This window comes from Dendropsophus ebraccatus, chromosome 13 (genome assembly GCF_027789765.1).
Source record: "Dendropsophus ebraccatus isolate aDenEbr1 chromosome 13, aDenEbr1.pat, whole genome shotgun sequence".
Taxonomy (NCBI): domain Eukaryota; kingdom Metazoa; phylum Chordata; class Amphibia; order Anura; family Hylidae; genus Dendropsophus; species Dendropsophus ebraccatus.
The window spans coordinates 58,420,407-58,440,630 of NC_091466.1; the positions used below are offsets into that span (position 1 = coordinate 58,420,407).

Genomic DNA, 20,224 nt, shown 5'->3' on the forward strand with positions numbered 1-20,224 from the left:
CAGAATTCTATTGCAAAAAATAATAGCATTTATTACATATTGATTTCTTAATATTTTTTGTTACCATAGCACATGGACCACTGAGAATGAAGAGAATATTCTTACCTTCCTCTTACCTCACTATTTTCACAGAATCTTGACTTTAATATGTAAATTAGGTGGTTTGGTGCTCTGGGGGCGGGGCAACCACCCTCACAGCACTGATGTGGTTGCCGCTCCTCCTGTTCATCCAGCGCTCATCACTGCAGCGTTAATCACACGAGTGTTGCATATATTCTCCTTTGTACTCTTATAATGTTTCTATATATTTACATATTCTTTCTTTTTTAATGATTCATGGAAAAGTGTAAAACATTAGAATTGAATTTTTATGTGTTCACCACCGATGCTATTATTAAAGGAATTATATAACATTGATTCATAGTGTTCGTAATGAAAAGCATAGAACAAGGTAAGAAAAGGAAAATGGATTGTATTCAATAAAATACTGTAGATTAAATATAAATATATAATTATTAAATAAAATAAGCTTCATGATGGTTAAAAATGTCTAGGAAGCACTGCCTTTCAAAGATTGTATTAAAAACCATTATAGGGGTTATCCAGGATTAGAAAGCGCAGCTACTTTCTTGCAAAAACAGCGCTAGGTTGTGTGTGGTATTACAATTCACCTCCATTGACTTCAATGGAACTGAGCTGTAAAATTCACCCTGTTTCTAGGAGAAAGTGTCCACGTTTTTCTAAGCCTGGAAAACCCCTTTAAAAGGTACAGTATGTATAGAAAGTAATTTGGTCCTGAAATAACTACACATTTCACAATTTGACTGATAAAAAGGCATATGGTGATATTTATGGACAGCTTTGTTCCTATTTTTAGATGAATAATTTTTTGGTCTAGGATCTATTTATGCACCAGTATTCGATGGGTTAATATTTTTAGATGCTGTTTTTTTTAATCTGCCCCATTATTTAATCTCACCCAAAAGTTTACATAATCTTCGATTAGCACCCAGTTTATCATTTGCAACTTTTAAAAAGGTCGTACAAACTAGTGCAGGCCTACGTCTGGTCAGTACCAGGTTGATTTGTTTACTCAATTTTTTACTTTTTGCGACAATTTTTGCAACTTTTTTTCTTTTTTTTTTTTACTTAGATGCATTCACTAGGGCAGTGCTACATTTTAATAAATCAGTCACAAAATATTGGAACAGAATATACACCAATCCTCATTAGATGAGTCACATAAATTAGACTCCTTAGTAGAGATGAGCGAACCGGGTTTGAGTCGATCCGAACCCGAACGTTCGGTATTTGATTAGCTGGGTCTGCTGAACTTGGATAAAGCTCTAAGGTTGTCTGGAAAACATGGATACAGCCAATGACTATATCCATGATTTCCACATAGCCTTAGGGCTTTATCCGAGTTCAGCAGCCCCCGCTAATTAAATGCCGAAAGTTCGGGTTCGGATCGACTCGCGCATGCTCGAGGTTCGCTCATCTCTACTCCTTAGTAAATGTCCCCCAAAATCTATTTCTATGGTAGTTTTTTTAGAATTTGAAAGGTTTTTCCAGGGAAAATCCATTGATGGCCTTTCCACAGGATAGGCCATCAGTAACCGATTGTCAGGATGTCCTACCGATCAACTGATTTGTTACGATTAGAGATGAGCGACCCTTGAGCATGCTCGAGTCCATCCGAACCCGAACTTTCGGCATTTGATTAGCGGTGGCTGCTGAACTTGGATAAAGCCCTAAGGCTGCATTCACACGTTCCGGGATGTTGTCCGTGCTCACGGATCCATTGCTTTCTTTTGGGCTATTCAGATGTTCCGTGATTTCACGGATCCGTGATCCGTTCCGTTAAAAAATAGGACATGTCATTACTCGGAACGGATGCACGGAAAGGATTCCCCATAGAAATCAATGAGATCCATGTTTTTCACGGATGTACACGGATGTGACATCCGTGTTCATCTGTGAAAAACACGGATGTGATGTAATCAATGTAATTTAAAATGCTTTAACACAGATCCGTGAAAAAAACAGACACGGATGCAAAACGGATGAAAAACAGACTGTTTTGCACGGATCACGGAGGTAGCTGCCGGACCACAATCACGGACCGGGAAAAAAACACTGAACGTGTGAATGCAGCCTAAGGCTATGTGGAAATCATGGATATAGTCATTGGCTGTATCCATGTTTTCCAGACAACCTTAGGGCTTTATCCAAGTTCAGCAGCCCCCGCTAATCAAATGCCGAAAGTTCGGGTTTGGATGGACTCATCTCTAGTTACGATACTAAGTAAACACAGTATACAGAGCCTGAAGCTTCCGCTCCATATGTTGTGTAATGGTAGTGCCTAGAAACTTCATCTTTCATTGAAGTGATAGAAAACTGCCCTCCAGTAACCTGGCACCATCACTGCTCAATGTACAGAGCCACTGGATGTGGGGTTTTATTAAAGAATATCATACGTACATAATTCCGCCCTAAGTTTTGATACCCTGTTAGCAAGGGCTGGCTTTTTAGTGAGGCCATCTTGGCTTTTTTGGTTTCTTAATGTGCAGTATTTAAAGGGCAACGCCATTGAAAAACTTTTTCTTTCATTTCAACTGGTGTCAGAAAATGGCCAAAATTTGTAATTTACTTCTATTTAAAAAAATCTTGTCTTCCAGTACTTAACAGCTGCTGTATATCCTACATATCTATGTCTATGACATACAACAGCTGATATGTACTGGAAGTGTTGAGATTTTTTAATAGAAGCCAATTACAAATCTCAAATCTCAAAGTCAAATTATGGAGCATTTAACGATTATCGGTTAAAGATTTTATCGATTATCGCAATAACGATCGCATTTGAGCGATAATTGGCTACTGTAAACATAGCAAGCGATCAAGTGACGAGCGAGAAATTGTTCATTGTGATCTTTCAACATGTTCTCAGGTCGTTGTTGGTCGTTCGCTAACAATTCGCAGATCGCTTTGTGTAAACAGTCTTTCAAAGATTCACCCTATGTGTGAGATGGGCTTGATCTTAAAAACAAGCACAATAACGATTTTATTTGTCTAAACGCTGATCGATTAACGCTAAACGATCGATTGGGCGAATTATCGCTTTGTGTAAACGGACCATTACAAATGCCACTTTGACACCAGCTGATTTGAAAGAATTTTTTTTTTATTCACTGGAGTTGCCCTTTAAGGGTGTTAGGACCCTTTTAGATGGGGGGGGGTGGATGTCCAACACGAAAGCCATCCAATAGATCAGTGCTCTTTTAAAGAGCCTTTATACAGTTCAACTATTGCGCAGGTTTGGTCTCGCACAGGATCGCTGGATCGTTCTTGCCGCCCTTCAGATATTACCAGTCTGGAAAAGAAATAAGAAATTGGGTGAAATTGCCCTTTCATAATGTATTGTATCTAGTATAGCAAAATAGTACCGTTAAATAGCAAGTTAATTCCGTATGTTCTGTAAAGATTTGAGAATTGATTGTCAATTTTATTGATTGCTTCTTAATTGTGGAATTTTGAGTAAGTAGCACAATGAATGTAGCCATGTCCAACCTGGTTGATGTGAGTGTAAAACCTCGCACAATTCAACCCAGATTGCCGGGCCACCTTAACACCCCTACCGACCTGGACTTTTACATTAAGGAAGGGAAAAAAGATCCCTTTAGTTTGATGTTTGAGCTAGTGCACATGATGATTACCAAGTAAATAACCTTTAATCCCATCACATTCTTGTCAGGAGGCCTGAATGATTGATCTCTGCTCTGAAGGCCATAGGGAACATAGCAGAAGCATGCAAAAGGTTGATTCCTAGAGGAATAAGCCTTGGAAATGTAAGACAGGCCAATTACTCGTTGTGCTCTAACATACGTTTACTATGTGGAAAAGGCCTAAGGACACTGGAAGACTTCTCTTCATGGGGAACAATGTTCTGTAATATAGTAGAACAATTATGGATGAATACAACTTGAAGAAGGTTAATACCAAAATCAGTATATAGAGACGATAATATAAAAATCTGTATTGTTATTGGCGTTACATTTTTAAAGGGGTATTCTGATGACAGATAACAAAAATGCAAATTCTGCAGAAGCATATAACCTTGCTACCTGCCCCAAATCTGAAACCAACAAAAATCAATTTGTTTTCTTCTGTAATCCTTTCCCCTACCATGTCCTCTCACTACTTTGAAACATAGAAGACTGTAGGAAAAAAAGACCACTGGGTCCATCTAGTCTGCCCTTATATTATTTCCTTTCTTATTATCTTAGGATAGATATATGTTTATCCCAGGCATGTTTAAAATCTGTTATTGTAGATTTACCAACCACATCTGCTGGAAGTTTGTTCCAAGCATCTACTACTCTTTCAGAAAAGTAATATTTTCTCATGTTACTTCCTAAGCAAATAAAAAAAAAAAAACAGCAGCACATTGCAAATGCTAAGATATAGGCATAATACAGATATTTTTAAATTGTAATACTTCTATAAAAAAAAAATGAGGTTCTTGGCTCACCATGTCACTGTAACGCCTGGAGTAGTGGATCCACTGGACCATCACTAGCGATGGCATTAACCTCACCAGGGAGCGGAGTCTAAGGGGCCGCTGGTTTTCACCAGAGCCCGACGCAAGGCGGGATGGACTTGCTGCGGCAGGCGACCCCCAGGTCGCTACCCCTGGCTTGGTTGCTAGTGACGGCAGGCGAGGCGTGGCAGGAGCAGTAGGCAGGAGATGGTGCTGGCAGAGGTCTGTAGGCGTAACCACAGGTGACAGGCTCAACACAGGAGCAATAGTGTAACAGAGGAGCAGGAACCAGGAACGAGGACTAGGGACCAGGTAGCGGACAGGAATCAGGAACAAGGACTAGGGACCAGGTAGCGGACAGGAATCAGGAACAAGGACTAGGGACCAGGTAGCGGACAGGAATCAGGAACAACAGGGAGCTGGGCCAAACGCTATGGAAAGCATGTAGAGGCTCCAACACCTGGAAGGGGGCAGGGCTGGAACTTTTAGGGGAGTGATAGACATACAGGCCAATTAGGAGCGCACTGCCCCTTTAAGTCTGAGACAGCCGGCGCGCGCGCCCTAGGAGGTGGGGACGCGCGCGCCGGCCGGCACAGCGACGGACAGGAGCGCGGTGAGGTGAGGCGCCCCCCGGGGCCGAAGCAACAGCAGCGCCGGGTTCCTGCCTATGGACACCGGCTGCTGCAGATGCGGGAGAGAGGGTGCGGCGGCGGTCCGGAGCACGGGACGCCGCCGTGGCCCTAACAGTCATCAAATAGTGTGTACCATCCCACCGAGATAAGGTGATCTCAGAATGGAAGCTATAGATATGCCTTTTCCATGCTGGCAAATACATTTTTGTATATTTCTGCATTATATGCCTTCATTCAAGGCTGTGGAACTTTGCCTATCCCAAAAGGGAAGAACTAGGGCTAGAGCTCAGAGAAAAGATCCAGCCAAGCCTCCTTAGATAATGTGTTGTCTCTGGAGACAATACCACATTGAAAATGAAGGAAGTACACAGCTTCCTGTTAGGGCTCAGCCAAGCAAAAACACACTGAAGCCACTATAATTTGTGATAACACTATATTATAAAATCATATATGTAGGGATGATTTTTTTTTTTAAGTTGATACCGGAATACCCCTTTATGCATCAGACATTTTAGCAAACATAATTTTACATGTAATGGTGGAACACAGAGGCTCTGGGGACATGACCAAGGCAATATGAAGTTTAGCTCCCTATGTTTTAAAACTAACTTAGGGTTTGTCCACACTACGGAATCCCGGCGGATCACCCGCCACAAATTCTGCAGCTCGCCCCCGCTGGTCCCCTAGGCTTCATTCTATGGTTTGGCAGATTTCGCCAACCACCCGGAGAATGAACTTGCTCCTTTTTCGGGCAGACAGTGTAATTTGGCAAACCATAGAATGAAGCTTAAGGGACTAGTGGAGATACGAGCGGGGGCGAGCTGCAGAATCTGCGGCAGGTGATCCACCGGGATTCCATAGTGTGCACATGCCCTTAGGCTAAGTTCACACATAGTATTTCTGTCAGTCTTATTTTCATGCAAAATCTGGACTGGAACTGAGATGGCAAAATTATAATGGAAAGATTTGCAGATTTTCTTCAACACGCTCCTGGTTTTGAATGAAAAAAGACTGACCAAAATACTGACAGAAATATTATGTGTCAACATAGCCCTAAAGTGATTTGTCTCAATAATGACTAAATATAACCAGTAATCATATAACATTGATTTCAGTGATTGACTCTTAGATTGCTACCACAAGTGCCAACATATTCCTTAATGGTGTACAAAGATTGTCTTCATTCACATCACTCCCTATCACCATCTCACATACCAGTTTTCCTATCCCAGAAACAAACACACATACATACATACATATACACTAGGGTCAAATTGACAATCATTGGTAACTATATTTTTGGAGTGTGGGAGGACCCCCCTGCAAAAACGGGGAGAATATGCAGACACCATTTTGATGTGGAAAAAGAGGTCCAACAGCATCCAGGGATGAACTTCAATTTTTATTAAAAGCCAAGCTTACAGAAAATATGACGTTTGCCACCCCCATTAGGGTCAAGTACGTTGTATTTTCTGTAAGCTTGGCTTTCAATAAAAATTGAAGTTCATCATTGGATGCTATTGGATCTCCTTTTCCACAGGTTACGGGAGCCCTCCTTAGGGCTCTCCAACTCCATCCACTTTCCTGAAACCATTTTGATGTTGTCCTTGGTCAGAATCGAACCCAGAACCCCAAGAAATACATTTTGGTTAATTGATCAGCAGAATTATATTTAGCGCTCCACTGGTGATAGGTGGGGTGACTTTGGGGCATTCAGAAAATTGCCTACAAGCTCAAAATACTGTCACAACTTCAGATGGAATAGATAGAAGCCATTTAGAACGGACTGCTATTTTGATGATTTATTCTGAAATTACATTCTTGAGTTTTTCAGCAACATTAGTAACAAGGTTCAGCAAAACACCACTTATTGCCGATGCTTTTCCATTTACAGGAAGGAAAGCAAATATTCTTGCATATGTATTGTTAGAGTAAGTGCTTCTTTAAATGTCACTTAGGCAATAACTGTTAGGATTGTCTTCAATTATATGGCAAATAGAGAGACATGCCTATTTTCTCTCCAAGCGCCATTTGGACGGGTTGTATACTGTGTATATAGGTAAGCCGCTAGAAGAATTTTCCTGTTGTAACTAGCCGATGGATTCTACTCGGAAGCTAATGAACTGGTCTGGGACCTCTTCTTTTCCTTAAAAACAAGTTCAGTGTAATACGCCGAGGAAACATCTCGTCTCCAAAGATGCGAAGGCGCCGTTTCGTTGTCTCGTTAATAGTGCCGGGCTTGAAAGGGTCACTTAGCTTGCAAGATGTCTGGGAAACCTCAAACGTGCTTTAAAATAAGCCCTAACCCAACATACAGAACTGATATTATGTAACCACAAGGTTCACTCTCAAGTATTTCTAGGAGGTTTGCGTAAACTGGAATTGACTTTTTGAGGTTATTTTGTGGTTTAGATACAGTGGCGAGAGCCTTGTGTAGGCTTTAACTTACATCGCTTTGCTGCAGAATTCCAGCTAATTTGGAGGGTATGGGACGCTATCCAACAGTAACCTACAAACAAGCCTGGTTCTTGGACGTAGTTCCTCCCTACATCCTGATAACAGATCTGCTGACTCCACGTCTCGAAGGAAGAAGCATGAGTGCAAAAGACATGTTGAAATAGTGTGCCACTACGTTTACTATCGTTGTCCATAAAACTATTATTTTCAGTTAATATTTCGGCTATTTAGGATGTATACTTTTTCAGTCCTTGTACCTCCTAGTAGAAGATCTGGGCCAAATCACCAGCTGTAGTGAGGCAGACACATTTGCAAATGTAGGAGACGGCATAAGATTATCCAGAGATCAGCGAGCACTGGCCTCGGCATGGCATGTTTCCAATCAAACCCTAAAAAAAAACACCGGTTGAGCATGAACTGACCAGAGCTCTGACAGTCTAAACCAGTCCCTGAATCCTTAGAGAGCCTGGAGCCAATTCTCTGGTTATCATCCAAAAAAAAAAAAGTCTTTATCAGATACCTCAATGTTATGTAGAGGATAGCATCGGCTTGTCTTTGATGTGATGAATGACACAAATTGCAAACACGAGTAACGTTTTTCTCGTGTGATTGTTGGAGTATCATTTATATTTTGTTGCTGTGAACCAGACTATAGTAATGGAAAATATAGTAGGCTTCATGCTTCTGTGGCGGCACGCAGGCTCCATAGTTTTAAGCCATAGGGTCCTATTAGATGAAGCAATTTTTTTAACGATAAACAATGGCAAACAATCGAGTGTTTATCGTTAACCTGAAATCGTTCACCGTGTTACACAGAATGATAGTCGTAATGGTGCGTTTACACGGAGCGATAATTTGCCCAATCGAACGATTTCGAAGTAACAATGTGTTTTTTATAACGATCAGCGTTTAGACAGAACGATATATAGTTTGGAAAAATCGTTATTGCGATCGCTTAAGCCTGTCTCACACATAGGGTTGAATCGGTGAAAGACTGTTTACACAACGCAATCTGCGAATTTTTAGCTAACGACCAACGGCGATTTGAGAACATGTTGAAAGATCACAATGAACGATTTCTCGCTCGTCGCTTCATCGTTCGCTGTGTTTACACAAGCCGATTATCGCTGGAATGCGATATGAAATGCGTTATTGCAAAAATTTCGAACAATAATCGTTCCGTGTAAACGCACCATTAGTTACCATTGTTTCTACGCTCGTTTACTCCATCTGATCCCAGAAAAAGAAGGAACGATTTGGAATTCCACTGAACGATTACTGAACAAATGCGGAATTACAGCGATCGATTAACAATGATTTTAGGGTCAGATCTGAATCAACAATCAACAACACATGAACGATTTTTCAATCGTCCTGCTATTTCACAGGACGATTATCTTTTTAATTTGAACGATTTACATAACGGAGGGTGCCCGATTACTAATGCTTTTACAGTTCTTGATATGGCTTCAAATATCCCAGTATTTTTGGATTTAAAGGGGTTATCCAGCAAAAATATTTTTCTTTCATATTAACAGGTGTCAGAAAGTTATAAAAATTTGTAATTTACTTCTATTAAAATATCTCCAGTCTTCCCATACATCAGCTGCTGTATGTCCTGCAGGAAATGTTGTTTTTTTCCCAGTCTGACACAGTGCTCTCTGCTGCCACCTCTGTCTGAGACTGGAGCTGTCCAGAGCAGGAGAGGTTTTCTATGGGGATTTGCTGCTGCTCTGGACAGTTCCTGACATGGACAGAGATGGCAGCAGAGAGCACTGTGTCAAACTGGAAAAAATTCACCACTTCCTGCAGCTGATACATAATGGAAGACTGGAAATTTTTAACTAGTACATTTCAAATCTATATAACTGTCTGAAAACAGCTGATTTAAAAGAAAAAAGATTTTCGCTGCACAACCCCTTTAAGGTTTGACAGTTAAGGGAATCTTCAGGTGGATGTGAACCTAATTTCAGGTGATGGGCGTGAATATACAGTCAGAATTCTGAGTGTTTTATATAGCATGTATCCCTAATACACCCACCCCCCAACTATATAATCACCCCCGTTACCTGATTATTAATGGGGTTTTCCACTCACATGTTACTAGTACCGGAGCGTCGACCGGGTTTCGTTTTCAGAGTTGTCACTTACGTTTGAATAGTTTTATGGAACTCATCCACCATCGCTATTACGTGCATGGATAATGTACCGATATTTCCTGAAGAAATAGTTACACCATGTAGGGTTGCTTTGTTCACGGGCTTTCTCCTAAGTTTACATCAGCGGGAATTAGGAAATAATGGGAAATACGCGAGACTGTCTGCGCCCTAACATTATACTGTTATTTCGCATTAAGCACAGCTCCTTATTAAGGAAACAATGTCTGGCTTAGGAACGCTGTTACTTGATATCCCAGGTGATCCGTGTCACAAGGTGAATATTATACCGATCGTGTTGTAAACATTCTTAAAAGGAAGAGCATAGGCTTTCCCCTCCCATCTCCCTTTCTAATTTCTTCTTTTCATCTGCTGAAAACATTTTTTGGTGCAGACAAAAGAGCAGCGTTGTTGCCAAGTCTGCGCCACGCATCTTTTCAGAGAAGCAGTGTGCACCAGGAAATTCTTCCCAGAAGGTATAATCAAAGCATACTTCACCCCGCTCCGTAATGTATCGGCGGCTTTTCACATTCCTCCAGCACAATGCCTAAGAAAGTGAAAGCATGCACATGGGGAGACTGCCTACCACCTATTTGTCATGCAGCCCAACAGTCTGTAATCAAGCTGCGGCTTAAAATGCACACCGTGTAATTTGTGCCGAGATTAAGAGGTGTTTAAGAGCAGGAGATGTTTGAGAGCTAATGGCTTTGCGGCTGACACTCCAGTCTCCAGTTCTGCAAGCTCCTCTGACACCTGAGGCCTGACACCCGCTTCTTTATACGGGAACAGGTGCCTTGATATTGGGCTACTGACACCTGCAGTAAATTCCCGGCAGAATTTTTTTTGTGCAGGCACTAAACCTTGAAATTCACTGATCGGTCTGTACCAATAACCTTAGGACAGGTCAGACAGACTGATTTACAAAATAGTTTTCGATGCCGATTAGTTGTCCCGTGCTTCATCCTTTGATGTCTTTGATGACCCTAAAGCTGTAATGGCGGGCCTTGGCACTCCGGCTGTTGTAAAACTACAATTCCTACTATTCCGAGACAAGATATGGCTTTGGCTGCCCAGGTATGATGGGCAGGTTTAGTTGCAGATCCATTCATGTGCAGATTTAAGTTGTAGATCCGTCTACAGGTGGTCCTCGACTTACGACGGTCTCGAGTTACGTTGTTTCGTGGTTATGACGCTTTATTTGACACCTTATTCTGACGTATGGTACTGTACTGTACTCAGTTACGCGGTTCTAGACCGAGGAAGACGAGTCTCCTGCATGCCATAACGCCCTTCATTATGCCTCCCAAACGTAAGCCAGACTCTACCCATGCCAGTGCATCAAAGAAAAGGAAGGCCATTTTATTACAGTACACTGTTTATTACTGTTACAGTACTTACAGTACAATATTTCATTATTAAACATACTGCACAATATTTTACCGTACCTATGTGTTTGTTGATAATTATGTAGGGTACTGTGCTAAGGCTAAGTGTTTACAGTACTGTTATTATGGTACAGTACTGTATGAACGTATGATGCGACTTACGTCGAAATTCGATTTATGTACGTAATAACTGGTCAACGTCGTAAGTCGAGGACCACCTGTATTTGTTTATTTGCTAATTTGGCTAATAGGCGAGTGGGTTTGTCCCTATACTGTCCCTACTTCCCTAGGTAATGTAATTGTACAGCACACCATTGCTTGAAGTCTGTGGGTGCCAGTCGGTTAACCCTGACCAGGGTACGGTTCAATAGAAAGGAATATCTAACGGCATTCCAATGTAGTAAAACAGTAACTTCGTAACTTTTTCCATCAAACGTGAATACAGCACATGCAACGTTTTTGAGGCCTCCTACCTCCATCTTCAAGTATCATTAGTGCTTTAAGATGGAGGCGGGGGGCCTCAGAAATGTACCTGATGTTTGCTGCGCTGTATTCACGTTTTGACGTTACAAAATATACTGTTTCACTACATTTGAGTCCTTTCTACTTTAAAGGTTCCTATCTCGTAAAAAGAAACTCTGACATGATATAACATGGGTTGGGACCTTTACCCAAAAACATTGCAGGCATCTTTGAATTGATAAATGAATTTGACAATTACCATGAATGAAAACTGTTCATATGTACTTCCTTTGTATTCTTGTTATGTAAGTCTTTCTTGCATGCTGCATGTGAGGTCTATGTGTTCAGGGGTCTAGAGTTTATTGTTGTGCTCTGGGTTCACTATACTTGTACACAGCCCATATGGGATTTCCCTTTCAAAGTGCTTGTGTGTGCTATCCTCCCTATCTACAGCCAGTGTGAGCTGTTCTCCATGTATGCACTCTTTCTTCTTGCATCAAGATACTGTGTACATCCTCCTCCACCTCCTTGATGCTGTCTCTAACACTGAGAGAACAGACCGGGGGGGGGGGGGGGGGGGGGGTCAATAAGCCCATTTGATGGGTTTTTTAATGTCTTTTTAAGCAACATTAAAATGGTCACAAATGTTTAATAAAGACTATTTAGTAAGTTGCTTAATTTTGCATTCTCAAGACAGAAAATAATAAGATGCAAAGGTGCCCATAGCCTTTTATGGCCTATCCTTAGGCTAGACCATCAAGAACAGGATTAGATGAGGCGTAACTTTTTAAGTAAGTTCCCCGGGAAGCAGAAAAGGTCCAACCTGTCACTCATTTCCACCCTTCGATCAACTAAAAGTCAAGATCAAGATAAAAGTCGTGATCATCTGGGCAAAACCTCACCCTTGCATGATGTCCAATAACCACCCAATGTTGCTGATGTTGCGGCCACATCGGGCAGCCATTGGACCTTATTTGCAGGATACCCTCTTCCGTAGTGACAGGCTTTGTTGCCTAAATAAATGCACTAACAAAAGCCATCTTATGTCATTACTTACCTTTGTTAAGGGGTCGTGATCCAATCCATATGACAAACATGCCGCCATAAGAATGTGGGATATTCTTCTCCTAGCTCATTATGTTACATGTATTTTCATCTGGAATGGTGTTATATGGAAGTGTTGGCTGTCAGTAGCCACCACAAATAATCTGTATAGGAATTAATGATGGCCCCACCTTAGAGTAAGCAACAGCTTGCGTTCTTTTGTGTGTGGTTAGTCATTGTGACTTTCCGTTTTGGTATTGTAAGTTGACATTGATAAATCATAGAACAATGCAGCCTATTTAGTGAGCTGGTAGAAGAGCCAATCGGGCAAAACAACTCCATACTTCATGCATGCTGTTTTATCTTGGCAGAGTAGCAAAAGGCATCGTAACCCACAGCTCATTGTACAATATGAACTTTGAGGATCGTAATGAGGAACTGTAAAATGATACTGGGTTGTTTGTGGTCTATGGCTATCTTTTGAGTTTATTTTGTTTTTTACATTCATGTTATTGTACTAAGGGGGTGACTCGTGAAGACAACCCCTATTCATATCTATATAGGGATATCAACACATAGATGGGGGGGTACCTTGTCTGAGACCCCACTATGATCCAGAATGGAGATCTACTCTCCAGGAAAGCCAATGTGGATAGAGTTCTGACATGTGATAATTTACCATTAGGTTATAATTGATCAGCAGTCATACAGAAGTGTCGAGATGCAAAAGTTGCCAGCACCAAATTTTCCACTAAAAGTTACTAAAGCGGCATGCATATAGTTGTATTTGGCATGGTGATCAAACCTATCAGCTTTCGGCAGTCTCCAAGCTGTCAGCAGCTGTCAGTTTCTGATGTGGCGGTAGATGTAGCCCCCCCATAGAACACTCTGTGGAGTAATACAAGGCAGTCAACATGTTTCTGTCAAGATATGAAACTATGACCTTCCAACACAAATGCACAACACAGTGTAGGTATATAGGTTACAATAATTATTCAAGAAATACATTAAAACAGATAAAATGGGAATCCTTAACTACCGTGTTTCCCTGAAAATAAGACGCCCTCCTAAAATAAGACACCCATACTACTCTACCCTATAGAGGCACCTCCTGAAAGTAAGGCCGCCCACCGCCACCCAGGACTCACCTAATCCCCTCGTGGAGCTTCACTGTTGCCGCTGTAGGCAGCTTGGTCCATTGCCCCCAACATCTTCTGCGCGTCCCGGCATGCAACACCGACGCACGTCCCAAAGCACAGCGTCTGCACTCATCCCGCAAGGATGTGGGTATTCCGGGGGGGTTGTCTTATTTCTCTCCCCCCAGCAGAGGGGAGAGGAATAAGATATGCCCCGAAAATAAGACATAGTGCCTGTTTTGGTGTAAAAATTTATATAAGGCACTGTCCTTTTTTCAGGGAAACATGGTAGGGCTGGGCAATATGGGCCAAAAATTTAAAAAAATTGGTTGGTTGGGGCATCAGTTGTATTTCTTCACACAGTAACAGTAACTTCTCTGGGCCATATTGGGCAAGCAGTTATGCCCAATATGTGCTTCCAAATAGTATACAGGCTTCTCTGTACCCCCATATAGTATCTAATCATAGAGTATAGTATAGTATCTATGCATCTAACCACTCCTTCCCCCGCTTGTTAGCCCACACAGTAAATAGTATCTCCCATGTAGCTATCCTTCAAGTAGTTGGTCTCCCTTATACAGTTCCTATTTTTATTTAGATAACATACAATAGGTACATACCAATATACATAGTTATAAGTATAACGCCCATAAAATCCAAAAATGAACAGTCATAGGGCCATATAAGCTACCCCAATAACTGGGGGATTGAATAAGTAGAATAGCACAGTGCACAAACTAAGTAGTTTACAAGGGTCACAAGTGATAGTACAATGGCACATAAGTACAGAAAATAAGTATGTAAAATAATGAACTACCAAGCAGTATAGTAAGTGGCACTGCAGTAATCCCCCATACCCAATGGGTGTTTCGCACCAACGTGCTTCATCAGGATTCTTGAAGCCAGACCTATTTTCATAGGCAGACAATCCCTTTAACTGGATCACCTTATAGGTTCATTGTTTATGTTCTGCTTATCATAAGCAGGTAAAATTTATTAACCAGTAATTTCCAAATTATTTTTCTTATGCTTGAATGCCAACACAAATTTCTATTTACCGCAGTGAATGACTGCTTCTTAACCTTTGTGTTTCTGTCTAGTAACTGTATTTTGACTCCTCGCTAAAAATAATATGCCATTTTGTTATATGTGAAAGGGGTTTGTTGTGGTTTTTGACATGACAGGCAGTGAACAGGTTAACCCCTGGGCAGCTCAGGTTTGGGTGGTTTAACTTCTGATTAGTTTAAAAAGACAGACTATTGCTATGAAATTTAACTTCCTCGCTGTTGAAAGCCCCGCCATAAATCCACGTATAAACTGTTACATGACATTGCAGTGAACTCAACGGTTCACATTGTAACAGGCATCTTCCCCCGCAGTGTTTTCTTTGGCAGGATCCCCCAGCAGGCTCTCGTAAATCACCTGGTGAACCCTTGCTCATACTAAGCTGGGGGGACGGCTTCCACTCATGAAGCTCCAGGAACTGACTTAAAAAACGGATTACGTTTTTTTTTTTTAAGTGGGACCAGGATGTGGCATTGACATGAACACCAATTGGGGGATTCACAATCCCAACCTGGGTAGAAATAATTTGATCAACACTTTGCATTGCAGTACAATAAGAGTTAAAAAAAAGTCTAAACATATATATATATATATATATATATATATATATATATATATATATATATCACGTATAAGCCATGTTCACCTTTCTGTGACCCGGCCATGTCACAGAACAGACCGTGTCAGAGAAGATCATCCCATTCAGTACTGCAGTGTGCACCCGCAACCCAACCCACCGTTGCACACAATGGAGCGTGCTGCCGAAGCTGCACGCTCCATTGTGTGAACTGACATGTCTGTGTGGCCACTTTTCAATGAATAACAGCCGCAGAAAACTGACATGTAAGTTTTTCGTGTGGCCATTTGGAATGCTGGCCTGAGTGTATACTATTTCTATACACTCCAGTCGGGATTCTATTCATTCAAATACAATGTATGTGTTGTATAAATCATGGCCGTTGTTGGAAATTGCAACAACGGCCTTGATTTATGCAATACATACGTTGTGTGAGCATAGTCATATATTGCAGGAAATACTAGTCATATGTGACAACATGGGGAGTTATCACTTTAAATGTACCCGAAATGGTGGTGGTGGGGGGAATATAACAATATGGTATGAGTCCATTAACAGTGATTTATAGCCTCATTCCACCAGAATATTCTAAATGAAAAATCTATGACAGAGCCCTAGAGAAGAGCGGAGTAGTCCATTCTCAAAGTGTTCTCAGTAGGGGAGAGGGGGCCAGTTTAAGCAACCCTCATGTATGTTTATATAAGTGAGGTGAGGTTGATGTGTAGTGCAGCGCTCTGATTGATGGTGATTACTTGTTTATGAACCCGAGGCTGAAGGTCTGAACTTCCTCGAGGGCCAAATAGTTCAGGGGGCTGTTTCCTGAGGCTGCCCGAGGGATCTCTCCATCTGAAAGAAGGGAGGAATGGATACACAGTCGCAGGCAGACAGCCAAGTCTATGTGTAACAAATGCAGAACGATATTGATATGTCGATCTCATATATTTGTTTTTAGAGTAAAACTGCAGGGATCTCGGACTAAAATTAGATTGCGGTTGACAGCCCCTTATTGCCGTATTTGGAAAGCCTTCAGATCAGTCTGTTATTTTTCTATGGGGCCGGACATTCAAAAATATATATATTTAAATTTTTTAAAAATAAATAAAACATATTTCATTCTTGCTTGGTTTCTATAATGAACAGTCATCTCCCCAACCTCGGTAGACGTTCAGGCTTCTTGATCCTCACCAATGTGATGCATGTCTGTATTTCAGGTTCGGGCCTGGTCTCGTCATCTACTGGTATGGGTTTATAGAAGAACTTGACTGCCACAGGGACCGGGGCATACTGCTGAAGGACGAGTTCCCCTCTGATATAGTAACATTGCGTGGCTGCATGGCACTTGGAGAAGAGCAAGGCCAGCAAGTCCGAGAGTGCAAGCCAGAGAAAAGCCAGGAAGCACAGTAATATTTCCATGCAGATTTTAAATACTGAACTCCAGATGAACTGCGGGACGAGGTTACAGAGCTACCTTCTCATACAAACACTCAGACAATCTGTTTACCTTCCTTCCCAGCTGCCCTTCTGCCCTATGCTACAGCCCAAAATCCACACACTATCTCTAACACCTCTGCTTCTGCAGATGCTCTGCGGACATACACGCTGGCCTTCCTTCCGTCTGCACCCTTTTACCCTCAGCCAAGAGGAAACCAATGCTCTTCTGACGCCCCTTACTGTTATAACTCGCCAGATATATTCACAGAGGACACGGACTATTGGGTGTGTAATTCACTAGGACAATGACACAGGGTGAATATAGGAAATTTACGTAACACATCCAGTAGAAGGTCATCAATAGCTAATATCTGCTTTATCTTCAGATATTATTAATTGTAATACACATGAAATGTTGCCAATAATAAAGTGTAGATATATACAGTAAAGCATGGGATCTCTGAACAGTCAGACGTCAGCAGGTACTTGTTACATTATAAGGGCTAAATGTTAATGTATGTTTTTAAAAAAAAAATACAAATAAACCTTTCACATTTGTATATGTTGTTGGTGGCTTTTCTGCCGATTTCCGTACATTAATCTGTGTGTGTGAGGTCCACGTCCTGTTTCCAATGTGTACAGCCATATGCCATTCAGAGATATAACAAACCAGCCAATGCCAAAAAGACAGTCAACATCCATTGGGCCCAATGGGGTCTACAGGCTCATTCATTATATTCGTTTATTATGAGCAGGCCTAGGGAGTCCTGTTAAACATGAATTAAGCCTATGCATCCATGGACTTCAAGGACTTCCTAGGGTTGCATCCAACTTTGTCAGCCACCGGTATTCAATTGCTGAGCGAGCAGACTGGAGCATGGTCGAGTCGTGCTTATCTTTAGTGTCTATATGTTCTTTCTTATTGGTAGGGTTGAGTGGAGATGTCGAACTGTTCACCATCAGCAATGTTCTCCAAACCCAGTCCTGGCTAGCTGTATCCATTTTTCCAGGACTACCTAGTGCTATATCCAACTTCTGCAGCCGTGGGGAGTCAGATGCCAAGGGCTCGGAGAACGTTGCTGAAGCCAACAGTTTGTCACCTCCTCCCAACGCTATCTATTAGAGATCTGTGTCTCATTATTGCAATAGTTCAGGATATCACAGCTGTTTCCTAGGTCTTTATAGAAAGCCCAGGATCTTGTAGATCGTAAGCCCTTCCGGGCAGGCTCCTCTCTCATTACTGCATCACCTGCCGATCAGACCCAAGGACTGATCTTGGATTAAATACAAGTATCCGAAGGTACAAGAGGTTTGGAGGGGCAGATTATGGGTACAGAGTCGCTTTAACTCCCTGGAATAATGGGTGACTAAAAAATATATATCTTATTGGAGCTAAACAGCAGAGGCCTCCAAGAGGTTATCCTCATATTTTTATAGTACAGTATGCAGTGTTATTACATAACATATCTGCATTAATAATTGCTGGGTGGAGCATGTCCCTTCCTATTGTATCGGTTTATATCACCTGAGAACTGTACTGTTGTCCAACTGGTGGCTTGGAATGTCTTATAGATTTTAGTTTGACCCTTCCTTGTGCTATGATGACAGTTCATGTCTCTGTAAGCTTCCAGCAGATATTTATGACCTCCAGTCCAGGCTTGAGTGATACCGGACAGCACGAGGGAGCAGTATCATTGGCTCAGATGGGCAGCAATATGATAATACCAAGTAAAAGCATTGAATAACGAAGCCAAGGAAATAGTAATAAGAGATGGCATATTGTGTTGATAATAGTATAAGATTAGACGGAGATCAGGAGTACGGAGAGGTGTGAAATTCTGCCATGAGATTTTTTTAAGAAGTTATGGTGTCTTCTGAAATATTTGATCTTGTCGGCAGCAAAACAAATATGTGGACGCCTGCCAGAGAGATTACCGACATTAAAATATTTAGTTGCTTTTTGTGTCCGCCGTCAGTCGAGCAAGTAAAAGAACAGAGAGGTGACTGCGTAAGCGGGGTAGTTAATTTCCCACCATCTGGAAAACGGCTGATACTGAAAGATCAAGCATCCTCAACATCCAAACACATTCTAAGCTGGACTGTTAATACACGGAATCTTTTCCAATACAAAATATTTGGCAGCACTTAGCAACCAGCGAAAGTCCACCCAGTCTTGGCTCTTTGTCATTGAGTAAGTCACTAGAGTGAGAGACACATGCAGTGATTGATGCCGATGTCAGGAGACAAAACATCATGGTAATCTATCATCTGGCTGAAAAATATTACAACGCTGGGATAGGTTTATGTCATCTGAATTATTACGTATATAAGCAATGTCACATATGGTGACCAGGCTGTCCAGGACTTCAAATGACGAGAAAGTATTCCGCTCCATTCTGCTGAGGGTATTGGCTAGTAGTCTATAACACAGGAGAGAATTTATTATCCTCTACCAATATCGTTGATGAGAGATCAGCGAACTTGCCGAACACTCAGGTTTGCATGAGCCCGAACAATTGGCATTTGAATCCCGCTGCTTGGAGGTGAATGCAGCCCGAGGACTGTCTGGAAAACATGGATACAGCTATAGGTGAACCCAAAGTAGGCGGAATGTTTGCTCATCTGTACCCTTGAATGTTTGTAACTGGGACTACATTATGACCTTTCATCTCTGCTGATGGTGTTGGTGGAAACTTTTTAAGATTGGTTTGTTGTGTGTTCATAATGGAACTTCTCAAACAGCTCATTAGGTTCACTTGACCACCCTGGATAGGTAATGAATAGGCAACAACTATGTATACTATTTTGAGGCCTATCATTGCCAAATACAGTACTCCTAAATTAGCATTGATTACTCTGAATAACTAGTCAAAACAGTGAACTAGGCACTGGGCTGTTGTATACAGAGCATTCAGTTCTGACAAAGGTCATAGAATTTATGGATCAATCATGAAGACCGGACAAAGCTATTTTTCTTAGCAAGTGCTGTGGATGGAGAGGATAAAAGAAATAATGTGCTGTTACCTCCTAGTGCTGGTGGCCATGTACCGCCACTTTGGTCCCCAGCTATTTTCTGGTCTGAGCAGGGACCCAGGTTGTGACTTGTGCAGTCCGCTTAGCCTGTCGGCGGTGTAGCAGGGTCCCGCCTCGGTCACTGACTGGCTGAGGGGACCTCACACATCACGACCTGGATCTGGCTCAGACAAGAAGCGCCCAGGGACCAGAGTGGCACTATGCGTCCACCAGGGGCGGATTAACCTTACCATGGGCCCCAGGCTGTTCACCAAGCTTAGGCCCCCTAACCCACTATAACTATGGCAGCACTAGCTTTAGTCTTTT

At 41.8% G+C, this 20,224-nt stretch overlaps 1 protein-coding gene across 6 annotated transcripts in view; it reads left to right on the top strand.

The window, feature by feature from the left end:
• Positions 1 to 17,411, top strand: part of CDIN1 (CDAN1 interacting nuclease 1) — a 236,008-nt gene extending 218,597 nt beyond the window's left edge. For all 6 annotated transcript variants that reach the window (XM_069949763.1, XM_069949759.1, XM_069949765.1 and 3 more), the window contains one exon: positions 16,666 to 17,411. In XM_069949763.1, the coding sequence (XP_069805864.1) occupies positions 16,666 to 16,858 (193 nt within the window). In that variant the 3' untranslated portion in view covers positions 16,859 to 17,411. The remainder of the gene's footprint in view (positions 1 to 16,665) is intronic.
• Positions 17,412 to 20,224: the final 2,813 nt, after the last annotated feature.